At 43.3% G+C, this 17,262-nt stretch overlaps 1 protein-coding gene across 1 annotated transcript in view; it reads left to right on the forward strand.

Moving 5' to 3' along the window:
• Window positions 1-434: 434 nt before the first annotated feature.
• LAPTM4B (lysosomal protein transmembrane 4 beta) overlaps window positions 435-17,262 on the forward strand; it is a 61,367-nt gene continuing 44,539 nt past the window's right edge. Inside the window, exon 1 of the mRNA XM_069959880.1 lies at window positions 435-569. Coding sequence (XP_069815981.1) covers window positions 471-569 — 99 coding nt within the window. The 5' untranslated portion in view covers window positions 435-470. The remainder of the gene's footprint in view (window positions 570-17,262) is intronic.

The following is a 17,262-nucleotide window of genomic DNA, read 5'->3' on the forward strand; positions in this document are numbered from 1 at the left end:
AAGTGGGAGCCTAATTGATGACGAGGAGCGCTCTTTTAGATATGAAGCTACAGACACTGTCCAGTATGCAGCTCTTATGATATGGTCGATCATTCCTGCACTGCTGGATCTAACGCTTTTCCTTTCATTCTATCTCAGTGCAAGGTCTCCTAATCCTGAAGTGATCAGCGTGACGCACCATCATACAGCCTCCTCTCCACTAGGGGGTACTGGCACACAGCTTTCAGGGGATCCCTAGGATCTGCTAATCTCCTCTTATAGACGGTAGTGGCAGTCTGGATGGGAAAAGCCTGCAGTTGTGACCAGTGATGCTGTCTGCCTATGTAATCCTTGTCTGTGGTGCTGAAGCTTCGCCGAGCATTCCCATGCATTGAAGGAGCCTGGATATCTGCCACTCAGCAAGAAACAGCTCTCGTCTCCTGAAGACTCTACTTCCTGGCACTGAATTCTTTTCCTAAAAATCCCAAGACATGAAGATGCATTCACCATGGGCTCGATTTTACTCGAACAGCTGTTGCTTGTGTTGCCATGTCCGCACCGGAACAATTATCCTTGGTGTTTGGAACCTGGTAAGCAGCCTCTCATTTTCCTATCCCTTGAGTCGCATCATGTACCGGATGCAGATTTTGGGAATACCTGGACTATGACGAGACAAAAATGTCCTTGTATCGTCTTCAGACCCCCATCTCTATTACTCTGTTTGCGCCATCATTAGTATTTTGTATCACTTTAGTTGGTATTGTGTTGACTTTTGACATATGTTGTATATTATATTACGGTACATTATAATATCCCTCCATGTTTAAGGCGGACTGTATCTTAAATTGTCAGCCTAATAACTTAACACTGAAGGCGACTTCTTTGAGATCTAAAATTGGTGATATAGGTTGGTTATTGGTTTGTAGGCTAGATTTTCTAGGATGTTTCTAGTATAAAAGCTTAGTATGCTCTTCCACTTCAGTCAGCACAGTTGTTTACGAGCACAATCTCATATATTGTTAGTCTGTTGTGTTTTTTTTATAGAAGGCCTGTGATGGTTCTCCGTTGTCCTGTGTCCTTATTAGGGTCCTTAGATCATGCTTAGAGGGTCCCCAGAAGAAAGCAGCAATAGTTGCCGTGAGACAGTTCAAGGGGTTACTTGGGAAGGAAATATTCTTTAAGGTTTCTGTTTTGGTGCAATGACTGCTCTGGAGGCTTCTAAATGAGGCATTACATGTAGTTATTACATTACCAGCCATGACAGATTCTGAAAGAGGTTTTTAAGTACCTATTCACAGAAAAAGACCGGACACAATAGCGGTGGTCCTGACACATTCAAAGTGCTGTTAACACTCAGTAGTCAGTAGTCCTGAAACCATAGCAGTGGTCCTGACACCATCTCAGTTGTCATGACATAATCACAGTGCTATCGGCAGAAGTAGACCAGACACCATAGCAGTGGTCCTGACACCATCTCAGTTGTTATGACACAATCACAGTGCTATCGACAGAAGTAGACCAGACACCATAGCAGTGGTCCTGACACCATCTCAGTTGTCGTGACACAATCACAGTGCTATCGACAGAAGTAGACCAGATACCATAGCAGTGGTCCTGACACCATCTCAGTTGTCATGACACAATCACAGTGCTATAGACAGAAGTACACCAGATACCATAGCAGTGGTCTTGACACATTCAAATTACTGTTAACACTATCTCAGTTGTCCTGACACCATCTCAGTTGTCACGACATGATCACAGTGTCCCTGACACTATCTCAGATCTCCTGACACCATCTAAGCGGTCCAGATACCATCTCAGTTGTCATGACACAATCACAGTGCTATCGACAGAAGAAGACCAGACACCATAGCAGTGGCCCTGACACAATGAAATTGCTGTTAAAACTATCTCAGTTGTCCTGACACCATAGCAGTGGCCCTGACACCATTTCAGTTGTCACGACATGATCACAGTGCTCTTGACACTATCTCAGATCTCCTGACACCATCTAAGTGGTCCTGACACGATCTCAGTTGTCATGACATAATCACAGTGCTATTGACACTATCTTAGATATCCCGAGAGTACCATACAATTGTTCCTGATACCATCTTAGTGATCCTAACACCATCTCAGTTGTCATGACACCATGTTTCTGATCTGGACATGTAAGTGTTCGTGACAGCACCTCACTAGTTTTGACAACATATCAGTGCTCCTGACATTATCACCACGGTCCTAACACAAGCTCAATGGCCCTGACATCACCTTATGGTCTTGACACCATCTTACTGGTTCTAACACCATCTCCTGGTCCTAAAATAATTGTTTAAACACCTGTATGGGTCTCAAATATCAGTATTTTGTTTACAATTCTACAGGTCATAGGCATAGAGCACAGAGATAACTTGGACACATGGGTCCCAATATCCCCTCTGCCACAGTATTATAATTGGCATGTCTTAAGAGGGGACCCTGTTAGAACCTTCTATAAGCATTAATTTCCAAAATCTAAAATTAAAGACAATGGGGGAGATTTCTTAAACTAGTGTAAAATAAAATTGTCTTAGTTGCCCCTAGCAACCAATCAGATTCCACCTTTCATTTCATTCCTCACAGTCTCTTTGAAAAATAAAAGATGGAATCTGGTTGCCGGGGGCAACTAAGACAATTCTACTTTATACCAGTTTGATAAATCTCCCCCAATATACTTATTCGCTGCTCCTCACAGAACAAAAAAAATGTATATTTAAGTATGTACAGTATTTGACTAAAAAGTAGTTTAACCTTCTGTTCAACTGTTTCTTGGTTATATGTGTTTCTGTACTTACCAATCTGATCATGACCGGGGAGACACCCAGCTTTTCCTGCTTGCTGCCTAGTTTCACAACAATGCAAAGGACAGTTATGGATGGCTGCAGAACTGTGTGTATTTGGAGAATAGGAAAATTGGGTGACGCCCCTGAGGATGCAGAAATGAGCAGTATTGCTATATTAGCGGTCACCTAGCTCACCTAGAAATTGAGAAGTAAACAAAAACCTATCAGGCTAATATTTATGACATTTGCTTTGTCATTTCACCTTTTCACTTAGGTGAGGACTTAAAATTAACTAGTTTATCTGCTTTGGCCCTGATAGAGAACAATCTTCTGCTTTATAGCAGTAAATAAATTAGTATTTTCTTATGCAAGTCATGTACAGGGAGTACAATTATTTTATGTTCTATCACTATATATTACAGTATATGCAGCTCCATTATCATCCATGCTTCATTCATACCAGGGATCCATCTGTGCAGATAGGCAATGTCCAAGGTCCAGCCCCTCCCCCACTCGCTGAGTACTGTCCTTTAGTCATAGCTTTTGACACCTGGCCAGCCTATAATCCGAGCGCCTCACATCACCCCATGACTTGACCTACTACAGCCTAGTGCAATCTCAGTTCATCCCTACAAGGGACAGTTTTCTCTAGGGCGGATTAATCCTAAGCATCTCACATGGTCCAGGAAGTCCTTCTATATTACAAGCCTTGTAGTGACATTCTTATTGTTGAATAATACTGACGAAGGTTTAACATTATGTTTTGTATTAAATAACAATGGGATAGAAATGATAGTTAATATGCATATATTAACATACCTACTATGCCACTCTTTACTGTCATTTTCTGGTATCACATTTACATTTTAAGTGAATAGATCTGGGCTGCAATACCTGACAAATCCTGTAGTCAAGAGTGGCGCTGTTTTTGGAGAAGAAAATACTAGTTTTTTTTAGTTTTTTTCCCTCTTTTTTGCTCTTTAAAGGGAAACTCTCGTTAAGAAACTCTGGTTTGACAGTGTATAATCCTCACAATCTAAGATTGTTTGTAATAGGTTTCTATTACATGAATTGGGCCATTTTTCTGCAGCACACCCTGACTCACACCCTGAAGCTGTTGAAAATTCTCACTTCCTGGTCCACTCTGTCTCTACTCATCGGTCCTCCCCCTCCCTTTCTGAGACAGATCACATGATCTCTGTCTTTTCTGTTGTCAGGCAAGGTATAACTCCCCATCTGTAACCCCGCCCACCACTGACATCATACAGTGATCACCTGGCCAAGGGAAGGAAAACCGCAGCCTCTCCTGAGTAGTATAGCGGACAAGATACTGTTGTTTCATCTTTCTCTTTTTCTAATCTATCTATGTAGATGAATAGATAGATAGATAGATAGATAGATAGATAGATAGATAGGAGATAGGTAGATAGATAGATAGATAGATAGATAGATAGATAGATAGATAGATAGATAGGAGATAGATAGGAGATAGATAGACAGAAGCAGATTGAGCAGTGCTGGGCACATACTACAAGACAGGGCAGGTAACCAGCAGTTGGTTCTGAGGTGCAGTGCATGCTGGGAGATTAGTTTACTGTCCAAGTGCCATTATGTAAAATTGGCATCATTTGTAAAAGTTTGAATCTGGGTCTAGGAGCAGTGTAGACAAGTGGGAAAGGTGTCAATCAGTGGGTCCAACAATCAGGTGAGTGCACCTATATGCTTTATGTGCATTTTATTTTTATGGGATCATAAGAGTTCCCCTTTAAGGCCTCCTAAACACACTTTTGGAGAATTTATTAAGACCATCATAGTATGCATTGGTCATAACTTAAAGTGCATTGGGAAAAGATGTGTGAGATTTATTTAACGGTGTAAAAAAAATCAGCAAAATAAGAATGCTTTCATTAAGAGAAGTGTTAATAGGTTTTTTTTATCAAATAAAATGGAAGCATCACATCACATGATTTCAGCACCCTTTGCCTTCAAAAAAATCATTTGTCCTGGGGGACCAGGTATATCCATAAATTACACTACCAGCCCACTAATTCAGAAACTACTTACACTTACAGTAAGGTTCCTCCACCAAATATGTTTTATACCTTTTATTTTTTTATTTTTTACAAGATACAGCAACAAAAAAACTACAACATCTAAAACTAGTATTGTTCTCCTATACACTCCTACTCTCCTTCACAATGGAGTTGGCAAAATGCCTGGCTAGAGTGTACAGCAGGGGCAGGAAATCTGTTAAGGCTGTGCAGAAGACCGAATGTTGGGCTATTAAGAACAATAGAGTAGACAGTTTGCATCAGCATGATACGCCTTAGAAAGGCAGTAAAATATTTAGAATATTTCCCAATATTTGCACGATTTTTTTTAACATTTTTTGTTAATGCACATTCACCATTACTTTTGCTGCAGTACCATTTTTCCATCCAAGCTCTTCTGCATCCATACATTTAATTTCTCTAGCAGTGTCATGTGACCTCTGATCAGCCACCATTTTTTTCAGTTTTCAAACTTTGTTCTCTCCCTTTCAAATCTGCTATCAATCCCATAATGCATCAGCACCGAATCATATGGGCAGCTACAGCCAGTGCCATCTCTGCCTGCCTAAATTGTCATCAGATCCAATGTAACTGTCTGACAGAAGCTGTGTGGTCAGCATCAGTAACTCTAGACTAGAGGGATCCAATGGTTGGATGGTGTCTCTGTCCAAACCTTGATCCAGGCATCTGTGAGCTCTTGGAACCCTATAGCTTATGGTATAGCTATATGGAATACTTCATGGGAAAAAAGTAGAGAAAGTTGCTCAGTGACCTTGCTAAGTGGCAACTACTGGAGGCAAATCAATCTTAAAGGGGTACTCTGGCTAAAGGCCGTATTCAACTATTGTATTGCCCTACAAAAGTTATATAACATCTAAATATTTTTCTGTATACCAGATGCATAGTGCTATATTATCTGCACTTACCACGACCAGAACTCTTGTAGTCCATAGAAAAGTCACGCTGGTTAGTATCGAGTGCCAACTTGAGGCCTTGACGTGTCCGGTGGTCTGCTTGGTGGGCCTGGTCCTAGCGCCGTGGAATGCTAGAGGCTAGGAGGCTGCCTTTCCCCACCCTACTTCCAATGTCTTGCAAGACTTGGTAACTCGCAAGACACAGGAAGTAGGGCAGCGATAAGGCGGCCTCCTAGCCTCTTACACACCCTAAGGCTAAGACCAGGACCACCAAGCAGACGTCACACTGGACAGATCAAGGCCCCCAAGATTACTGTATTTTATGAGTACTCTTAGCCTTGCCACCTCTCAAATATTTTCGGAACTGTAAGCGTACGATCGAACACTACGGCTATCGTATGAGGAAAAAAACACACCCACAAGTGTGGCCAATGGCTGCACAATTTACTAGTGAAATTGGGGTTCAGCCTGCAAAATTGACTTCTTATTGGTCACCACCACATGTACTATAGCTTTAATGTTTTACTGTAAAAAAAATATCTAAAACACATAATAATTTTAAGGTAGGGGTATTTATTTGCAGTAAATACCCGACAAAGAAACCAGGTTCTTGGTTAATGGTGCAAAAGAGACACAGCCCTTTGGGTAGAGTCGTTGCTATAGGCTGGGATGGGACTTCTTTCTGCGGATCCCAGGTAAATGATGGACAATTACATGGACTTTCTTGCCTCCCTATTGCAGATGGGCCAGCTGTATTTATTGAGGAGGTCAACAGTTTGAGCAGGAATGGCTAGCAATGGGGAATGGACACTGAGAACACCAGAGCCTGTTTTGTTAAAGTGTCATCCTCCTGAAAAACTCAATGCTGGGAGCCAAGCAATCAGACAATCAGAAGAACAGGGAGTTCCATGTCCCCGATTTACAAGGAATGGTGGTCAGACACACCCACTATTTCTCCTTTCGGCTCTTGGTTATCTCCCTCAATTCCATAGAGTTGCATGGGGCAGCAGTGCACATGCCTGACCACTGTCCTATTCAAACAGGAGGCACGGGACCCCCATTATTAAATCATTGGGGGGAGCTCCTTATCATACTCTTCATACATATCCTGTGGATAGGTGATAAGTGTTGTTTGGGAAACATCTAATTCTGAATAAGTTAGCCATATATGTAGGAGGGGGAATATAACATTTCCAGAGAGTAAAATCTTCCTGCCTAATAGACTTCACAAGTGAGCGCTCCTTGGGTGACACTTTATCAGTATTTATGTAGAGTCGCGCCCGCTCCTATCATTACTGGATCAAGTTCTGTATTCAGTTTCTAGAATTACTGAGCAGCCATTGTTCTGATGTTGCCGTTGGCTACAGGGTATATGACATTACACTTGACCCTGTCACATTTTCTGTCTGCTATAGATTTGTCACAAAGGTATTCAGCACAGAAAACACTTATAAGATAAAGGGAATGTCAACTCTTCTTGGCCTAAAGCAAACATTTTTTGTTTGACATTTTTAGTTCTCTGTTTTTTAAACTACATTAAGAGGTTGTCCAGACAAAACTAAAGCCCCTATTACATAGGACAATCTCCTGTTAGGTCAGCACTTACTTTCTCCTCATTCCCCGGTCGCTGCCGGCGCTATCACATGCAAGTAAGCGGGACAGCAAGCGCAGGGGAAGGGGTTGTGTGGGGAGCTGCAGGGGGGGGGGGGGGGGTGTCTAAAGATCGTCTGAGGAGCCCATGGGAGAGAGTGGTGGTCTGCTGCTGCCTCTCCTGATACACCTCTGCAAACCCCCCCCCCCTTCAAGCACACCGATCTCTGGATCAGCCCCCAGCTCCTTTGTTATGAATACAGGCGTGGGTACAGCATGTGACCCGTGGCTCTATTCATTCATATGGAGCTGCCGGAAAGATCTTAGTGCTGTACTCGGCTCTCTCTGGCAGCTCCATTCCTGCTCTATGGAGCCACCAGAGAGAGCCTTTGGATAGTGGACGAGTTAATTTTGCCTGGACAGCCTCTTTAAGTACTGGGCAGAACTATGAACATGGAGTCCATATGGTCCTTATGCATCCCTGCCATATGTACTATATAGCTGTAGACAGCATATAGTCTAACATATAGCCTCTGGCTGTATCCATGTTTTCCCAGACTCCCAAGGGCTTTTCCCAGCTTCTTTAGCCACCGGTATTTAAATGCTGAACAATCGGACTCGAGCATGCTCAAGCTGTGCTCATCTCTACTAGGGACTAGGGATGGTCCGAACCTGCTTCGGTTTGGGTTCGTACGAACCCGAACTCTTGGAAATGATTCCCTCTTGTTAAATGAGGGAATTGTTAAATGACTAGAGATGAGCGAACCGGGTTCGGGTTCGAGTCCATCCGAACCCGAACGTTCGGCATCTGATTAGCGGGGGCTGCTGAACTTGGATAAAGCTCTAAGGTTGTCTGGAAAATATGGATACAGCCAATGACTATATCCATGTTTTCCACATAGCCTTAGGGCTTTATTCAACTTCAGCAGCCACCGCTAATCAGATGCCGAAAGTTCGGGTTCGGATGGACTCGAGCATGCTCCAGGTTCGCTCATCTCTATAAATGACCCATAACCTTAAAATCTTCCAATTTTCATTCTGACCACATAACCTTACAATACAGTTCTCTACAGATGACTTTCCACTAGTTACCTCCTGACCATCACAGGGAGGATTACAACAAAACGTGCGCTGGAAAATAGATAAGATGTGATCAGACCAATCACAATAAGTTTTGGCCACAGCTCCCCTCCTCATCCCTGTACAATGACCTTTGCACTGGTCACAGAGCTTGCCTAGAAAACTGTACTATAGAGGTATAATGTAAAAATTATGTGTAATATATTTTTATTAACAATCTGAACACGTAAAAAGTAATAAAATGTAAAAATACAATAAAAAAAATTTGTACTGCTGGCAATGGGGGGTCGAGACTGTAACTACCTTCTACAGGGATAAAAACTCTTACTAAAGTGGCCATACCCCTTCCACAACTGACGTTCGAACGATCGTTCAGCCATCAGTTATCTTCCCTCTCCTTACACAGGAACGTTTGGCCTGGATGAGCATTCCTGTGTCCTCTATGGGGAGGAGAGGGCTAAGCCACAGCCAGAGAGCTCTGACAGCGGCTTATTTCCCCCAGAACAAAGGGGCCAGGTGGTGATTTTTCATATTTTTCACCAAAATCATCTGTCGGTGGATGGTCGGGAACATACCAAACACCTTATACCGACGGCCAAACCTTTAGTCATATCATGTCCTATCATTGGAATAAGTTGGATGACATGAATGATTAAAATCTAATCAGGTACCATAATATGCATGAAACTTTAGTGCAAGAAAATGGCTACCAAGCATTGTCTGCCCTTTAGAACTTGTTGCAGATTTATTTTTGGATAAAGCTACGTTTTAATTATGACATTATTGATTACAGTTTTATACGTCCTAATAAGATTTAGATTCCAGTGCGCAGATCTTCCGATGGCCTGAGGTTCTCTGGCTTCGTTCACTTTGATCCCTTATTATTATTACTACGCCGATTTGTCCTGACTTGCAGTTTCATCCATACTACAGAACATGCTGATTTCCAGGAACTCAGGGCCTCTGCAATCGACTCAGACACATCTTCAGGAGATGAGATGAAGTCACCCTGGATGCTATTAAGATAATTATCTCTGTAGATACCACAACCAAATTGTTATTCTGGCAGCTCGATCTTTACCAGAAGCGTTTAAGGAACTTGCAGCATGTAATAAGTCAGTGGGTAACATTTGTTTCTGCCAGTGACTGTCTAGAATATAAAGTTTATAGCACAAGTTACAATAAATGGTTCCAGGAAGACAACTGTAAGTCTTAAAGAGTTATTGTCATTTAAATTTTTCAGAGATCAATAAATATCAATAGTACAAGTGATTTAAAAAAAAATCTGTAATAGGTTTTCCTTCTGTACTCAAAAAGCTGTTTTGCAGCTTCCTCCCCTCACTTCAGAAAAAGCAGATTTTCTGTGTCCATTATGGAGGGGGAAAGGGCCGAGGGGGATGAGTGAACATGAAAAGGAGAAAAGGCAGCTCTGCACAACACAACATCCTGCAATCTTTTCTCACCAAGTTCCCAGATCTGCATTGACCTTTCTGACCTCTGATTTCAGCATTTTTTGTGCCCATACAGCCTCCAGACTGTACAGCTGCTTGTCTCCTCTTCCTACTCACTCATCCCCCTTAGCCCCTCCCCCCTCCATAATGGACACAGCAAAACCCGTCTTCACTTTGCTTCTTTGTAATAAAGACGACGTTGCCTGATAATAAAAAGATAAGAAGGAAGGGGGGAAGGCTGCAAAACAGCTACTTTTTTGCCCAATAAAACCTATTACAAAGTTTCTTAAAATCACCTGTACTATTGATTTCTGCAAAAATATTTTAAATGACAGCTACACTTTAAATACTGTATCATAGTATCAAAACTCTTTGAAAACTGGTAATTGGTTCTGAAGCCCCCAAAATGTCAACTTAAAATAAGAAAAAACTGAAGTTAAACTAAAATAAGCACATAACTAACACAGGTAAAAGACCAGTGTATCTTCCTGATGCCAGTCATTTTGGCAAAGCAGAAAATTGCCATTTTACTATTTAGATTTTAAAATAATCTTGTAGTCCTTATTCTGGCCACTAGGCCTAAAAGCCATGTTGTCATTTGGTAATATACAGGTTTTTAGTGGTGGAGTCTACATTCATAAAGCTGTACCGTTTACGTGTCATGAGTCACTCAGCAAACATAGGAGCATGCCCACAGCAGCCCACAAGTCATGGGGGGGATGAACTGGCCAACTATTTACTTAGTGGGTGTTAAAGTCTCTATAACTAAGTTATAAGTTGCCAGAGTTGTTTTTAAAGGGACAATAACTTTTAGCAATGTTAAAATATATACACATATGGGGGGACATTTGGGAACGGTCCACCAGAGGTTTACGCCAGGGATAAGGCACAGATTGGCCCCTTCTGCCTGGCGTACACCTGCAGATAGGACCCACATTCCTGGTGATTAAATAATTAGAGTGTATATCTGTAATATTAGATTGTCTGTATATGACCCTAATATCCATAGTGTATGGAAGAGTATGAAAGCTTCTCTTTGGGTAAGACTAGGTTCACACAATGTTGCTTCATGTGTATTTTAGGGACGACTACAAGTGTAATATGCCTACAAATAATACTACCAACTAAGCCAACACTGTGCAGCCCCCTAAGCAACTGGACCAGCCCACCAACAGTGGGATTAAAGGGAACCTGTCTACTCCTGACCTGCCTGTTTTATCAAATCCTTGTATTCCCCATGAAATAACAATTCTGGAATATCTTCTTTTATAGCTCTGTGATGTGCCGTTCCTCTGTTATTCTTATTAGAAATGTATTAACCAATAACCAACTGGGTGTTACCAGTTGGGGGGCGTGTCCCTACTCTACCTGGCAATGTCAGCTCTGATTGGATAGTTTCAGACAGTGTAGGTACACGCCCCCAACTGGTAACACCCAGTTGGCTATAGAGTCATAAATTTCTAGTAAGAATAACAGCAACGGCACGTTACAGAGCTATAAGAGAAGATGAGCCAGAATTGTTATTTTATGGGCATTACATTTATTTGCTAAAGCAGACAGGTCACCGGGGGTGACAGGTTCTCTTTAATCTGCAGCATAAGCCCTGCCAGCCCACAGGCTCTGACCCTTACTAAGCACCCCCTGGGCTGTGCACCAAAGGAATAAAATGTTTTCACCAAGATACATCATAACCATTCCATTATACAATGTTGTGGGACACACTGTATGTGAAATTAGAAGAAATAAATACTTGGCCACTATCTGAACAATTATTGTATAGGGAAATTAATCGTCAATGTAACTGCAGTGATCTGTAGTGCTGACCATAGTGTCTGATGTAATTCTCTTAAACTCTGTGAAGTGACCTTTTGTCTTGTCTTGTATAACACTGAAGTTACAAAATCCTTAAGAAGATTACTGTGTGTCTCATATTTCCCACCAAGGTCTGTGTGGATAAGTCCGGATAATGTGGTAGAGAGGGATGTTAGCCACCGGTGTAAATATTGGATGTTACAAAGGACCTTTGGTTGATGACTATTCTTATATATTACATCACTTATTTCTTCGGGTTTATTTGACCCTTGTTTTCTTTTATACTTCATGTGCAGCTCAATTTAGATTTAGATATGGACTACAATGAGCCATTCCAACAACTCTACCGATCCCAACAAACCTACCAATAATGACCACCCTACTAATTCCAACCACTCTACCAATCCCTACAACCCTACCAATCTCAACTACTTTACCAATCCCAACCACTCTACCAATCCCTACCACCCTATTAATCCAAACCACTTAACCATTCCCAACCACCCTACTATTCCTAACCACTCTACTAATCCAAACCACTTTACTAATCTCAACCAGTTTACCAGTCCCAACCACTCTACCAATGCCTACCAACCTATTAATCCTAACCACTCTACCAATCCCAACCACCCTACTATTGCCAACCACTCTACTAATCCTAACCCTTTATCTATCCCAACCGCCATACTAATCCCAACCACCCTATTAATCCCAACCACTTTAACAATCCCAACCACTCTACCAATCCTACAATCCTGTTAATCCAAAGCACTCTACAAATCCCAACCTACCTACTAATCCCAGCCAATGTACCAATCCCAACCACTCTACCACCCTACTAATCCCAACCACTCTACCAACCCCAACCATTCTACCATTCCCAACCACTCTACCAATCTCAATCCTTAATGTTAAAAAGGTTATCCCATGATTAAATGGGCACTGTCATTAAAAAAAAGTGCATGATGTAGGGTGCTGGGATCTACAGGTGTTGGATGATGTAGGGTATTCGATGTTGGACATTGCTGGGGTCCGCAGGTGCTCAATAATGAAGGGTGCTGGTTGTGGGGTCTGTAGGTGTAGGATTCTGGAGGGTGATGGCTGTGGGAATATAGGGTGCTGAGGTCTGCTGGTGCTTGATGAAATAGAGTTCTAGCAGTGAAATCTGCAGATGCTGGATGATGAAGGGTGCTGGTTGTTGGGTCTACGGGTTCTGAATGGTGGAGAATGCTGTCTGTGGGATATTAGGATGGAGGATGCTGGCTGTGGGGTCTGTGGGTGCTGTTGAATTATGCTGAGGTCTGTGTTTAGAGTAATAATCCTGTATACCAAAGGGAGGGGTTACCTATGGAGCCAAAGAGAAGGTACCTGACAGCACACCTTCCAACATACAGCCGGTCATGGTGCCTGCACCCCACCACCCGGACACCACCAGCCTGTGTATCTCAGCCACACTATGTTAGGAAGAACCACTAACATTATGTATTCTGAATTTAATAGCATCTGATTCACCTTCTATATTACTATTCATACACTGCCTAATGGAGTGCTGTGTCAGCTCCGGGGCTTGGTTTGTCCTCTAGATGTCTCTTGTACCTTTTCATTTATCCTTACATCAAAGAGATAACCTATAAAAAGCAAAACCCCCGAGAGAGCTCTTGTCTTTTTTGTTTTTTTTCCCCTGTTCTAACTATGTCATTTAGTGCAGCGCAATAGAAGAACATCTTTCTGTGGATTCATTATCAATGTGACATTCTATAAAAGAGCAAAGTCATGTGTTTTGTGTATTTACCCATAAGGTAAATCTTCTGCTTATAGTTTATTTTTGTATGTTTTATAAAACAATTTGTTGTGTTCTATGGTTGGGGCTGTGATACGGGCTGGATAAAGCCACATTTGTTGGGATCACTAAGCATAACCGTTCTGGCCTTAGTGTCTGGTTTAACTCAATGGACATATGTCTTGTATCAGAGTAACTAATTCATTAACCATTTACTATAAATTCCTGGCCTTAGGATATATATACTAACATTGCAGTTGCCAAATGAGGACAAAATCATGAGCACAAGTGGTGGCCAATGGCCATATGGTTATTCCATGGGCCATTGCATGTGGTCATGGTTTTGTATACTGCAACTGCAAGGTTAGAAGCTACCCGCAGGCGAGAAGGACATTGCATTGTGTAGTGCCAAGTTGATTTTTTTTACTCTCTGATTTAAAGAAGGCTCTTGCACTTAGATGGTGCCAATGCTAGCACCATTATACTAGCTAGCAGTCTGTGTCTCTGACCTTAGACTGTCTGACCTTAGATTGTCTTATCCCTTATTTTTTTTTATGTATTTATATATATATATATATATATATATATATATATTTTTTTTTTAGAAAAAGAACATAATTATAGTATTGTACCTTTACAATTACAATTCATATAACAGCTCCCCCCAAGTCACCCACCCCCATAACTCCCCACCCGACCTAAAACCCTCCCCCATTAAGAGAGTGATGGGAGAGAGAGGGAGGGGATTTTAATAATAATAATAATAACCCCTTAGTGACCGCCGATACGGCTTTTTACGGCGGTCACTAATGGTCCTTATTCTGCTGCCATCAGCTTTTTACGGCGATGGCAGAGAATAAGGCTGCGGGGCCGGGACGGCCCCCACCCCATCCCCCCGGCTACCAGAGGTAGCTGAGGGGTTGGGGCAGTGTGTGGGGTCCGTCCCGGCCCCCCCCCCTTACCGACGATCGCCGCTATTAACGTCATAGCGGTGGCCGTCGGTAAAGAGGATTACCGGTGCTGCCGCCGCCTTTCATCTCCCCCCGCCGTGAATCTACGGCGGGGGGAGATGAAATAAATGTCCCCCAGGCCTCAGATCAGCCCCCCCTAGTAGGGCGATCACTAACCCCCCTCCCCCGGCAGCCATCATTTCCAAGATGGCCGCCGCCATCGCTGTGAACCGACTAATGTCGGTTCACAGCGATGGAAAAGTTAAAATGAATGAAAGCCCCATGCTCTCCGCCACCGGAGGTAGCGGAGAGCATGGGGCCGTCATCGGGGACCCCCCTGTTGGGTCCCGGTACAAGCGTTCAGCGCTATATACTATATACCGCTGACCGCTTGCACCATGTGCTCCCCGCACTTTTTATCCCCTGTCACCATGAATGATTGGTGACAGGGGATAAAAAGTGATGTCCCCCCACCCCCCAAGTCGCCCCCCACCCCCCCTGTCACCCCCGTCCCCCAGTCACCCCCCCCTTCCCCATATACTCACCTGATCCTGGAGCTCCTTTCTCCTCGACGTCCTGGCTGGTTATGAAGTGCGCATGCGCTTCACAACCAGCCAAGCTCTGAAAATTTAAAGTGACAGAGACCAATTTGGTCTCTGTCACTGAACTATGATTACTGTGATAGAAAATATCACAGTAATCATAGTAATACAGTGAAAATAAATATGTAAAGTACAAAAAGTGACAAACATACAAAAAAATAAAACACACACTTTTTATTATAGTAATAATTGCAGTTTACTCCCAAATTACCCCTAACCCCTCCCCAGATTACCCGTAACCACCGCACGTTGCCCGAAATCACCGCACGTTGCCCGTAACCACCGCACGTTGCCTGTAACCACTGCACGTTGCCCGTAACCACCGCACGTTGCCTGTAACCACCGCACGTTGCCCGTAACCACCGCACGTTGCCCGTAACCACCGCAAATTGCCAGAGACCCCTCCAGATTGCCCGTAACCACCCCAAATTACATGTACCAACCCCAGATTACCTATAAGCACTTCATTTCATCAGTAACAATCCCAGATTGTCTGTAACCCTTCCAGGTTGCACATAACCCCCCCAGGTTCCCCGTAATCATGCCAGATTACATGTAACCCCCCCAGATTGCACGTAACCACCGCGCGTTGCCTCTGACCACGCCACGATGCCTCTGACCACGCCACGATGCCTCTGACCACCACACGTCGCCTCTGACCACGCCACGATGCCTCTGACCACCACACGTCGCCTCTGACCACCACACGTCGCCTCTGACCACCACACGTCGCCTCTGATCACCACACGTCGCCTCTGACCACCCCAAATTGCCAATGACCCCCTCCAGATTGCGGTGCCCATGTCAGATTACAGGTACCCCTCCAGATTGCCTATAAGAACTTCAGTTTATCTGTAACCACCCCACGTTGCCTGTGACCACAGCAGGTTGCCCATAACCACCCCACGTTGCCCGTAACCACCCCACGTTGCCTGTAACCACCCCAGGTTGCCCGTGACCACCCCATGTTGTCCGTAACCACCCCAGATTAGCTGTAACCACCTCAGGTTGCCCATAACCACCCCAGGCTGTCCGTAACCACCCCACATTACCTGTAATCTAATTTTTTTTATCTTATATTAGTAACTGCGCTTTCTAATAACCATTACTAGCTGCGGTTTTGCTCCTGTAAATTGGCGCTCCTTCCCTTCTGAGCCCTGCTGTGTGCCCATACAGTGGTTTATGCCCACATATGAGGTACTGTTGTACTCAGGAGAACCTGCGTTACAGATTTTGGGGTACGTTTTCTCTCCTGTTCCTCGTCAAATTGAGAAATTTCAAACTAAACCAACATATTATTGGAAAAATTCGAGTTTTTCATTTTTACTGGCCAATTTTGAATACTTTCCTCTAATACCTGTGGGGTAAAAATGGTCACCACACCCCAAGATGAATTCTTTGAGGGGTGCACTTTCCAAAATGGGGTGACTTTTGGGGGGAATCTATTCTGCTGACACTACAGGGGCTCTGCAAATGCACCTGGCGCTCAGAAACTTCTTCAGAAAAATCTGCACTAAAAATGCTAATTGGCGCTCCTTCCCTTCTGAGCCCGGCTGTGTGCCCATGCAGTGGTTTATGCCCACATATGGGGTACCATTCTACTCAGGAGAACCTGCTTTACATATATTGGGGTGACATTTCTCTCCTGTTCCTCGTGAAATTGAGAAATTTCAAACTAAAGGAACATATTATTGGAAAAATTCGAGTTTTTCATTTTTACTGTCTACTTTTGAATACTTTCCTCAAAAACCTGTGGGGTCAAAATGCTCACCACACCCCAAAATAAATTCTTTGAGGGGTGCACTTTCCAAAATGGAGTGACTAATTGGGAGATTTTACTCTGCGGACACTACAGGGGCACTGCAAACGCACCTGTCGCTTGGAAACTTCTGCAGCAAAATCTGCATTGAAAAAGCTAATTGGCGCTCCTTCCCTTCTGAGCCCTCCTGTGTGCCCATTCAGTGGTTTACGCCCACATATGGGACACCATTGTACTCAGGAAAACCTGCGTTACAAATTTTGGGGTACTTTTTTCCTCTTGTTCCTCGTGAAATTGAGAAATTTCAAACTAAACGAACATATTATTGGAAGAATTCGAGTTTTTCATTTTTACTGTCTTCTTTTGAATACTTTCCTGTAATACCTGTGGGGTCAAAATGGTCACCACACACCAAGATGTATTCTTTGAGGGGTGCACTTTCCAAAATGGGGTGACTTATGGGGGGTTT

The sequence above is a fragment of the Dendropsophus ebraccatus genome, chromosome 2 (genome assembly GCF_027789765.1).
Source record: "Dendropsophus ebraccatus isolate aDenEbr1 chromosome 2, aDenEbr1.pat, whole genome shotgun sequence".
NCBI classification, from domain to species: Eukaryota; Metazoa; Chordata; class Amphibia; order Anura; family Hylidae; genus Dendropsophus; species Dendropsophus ebraccatus.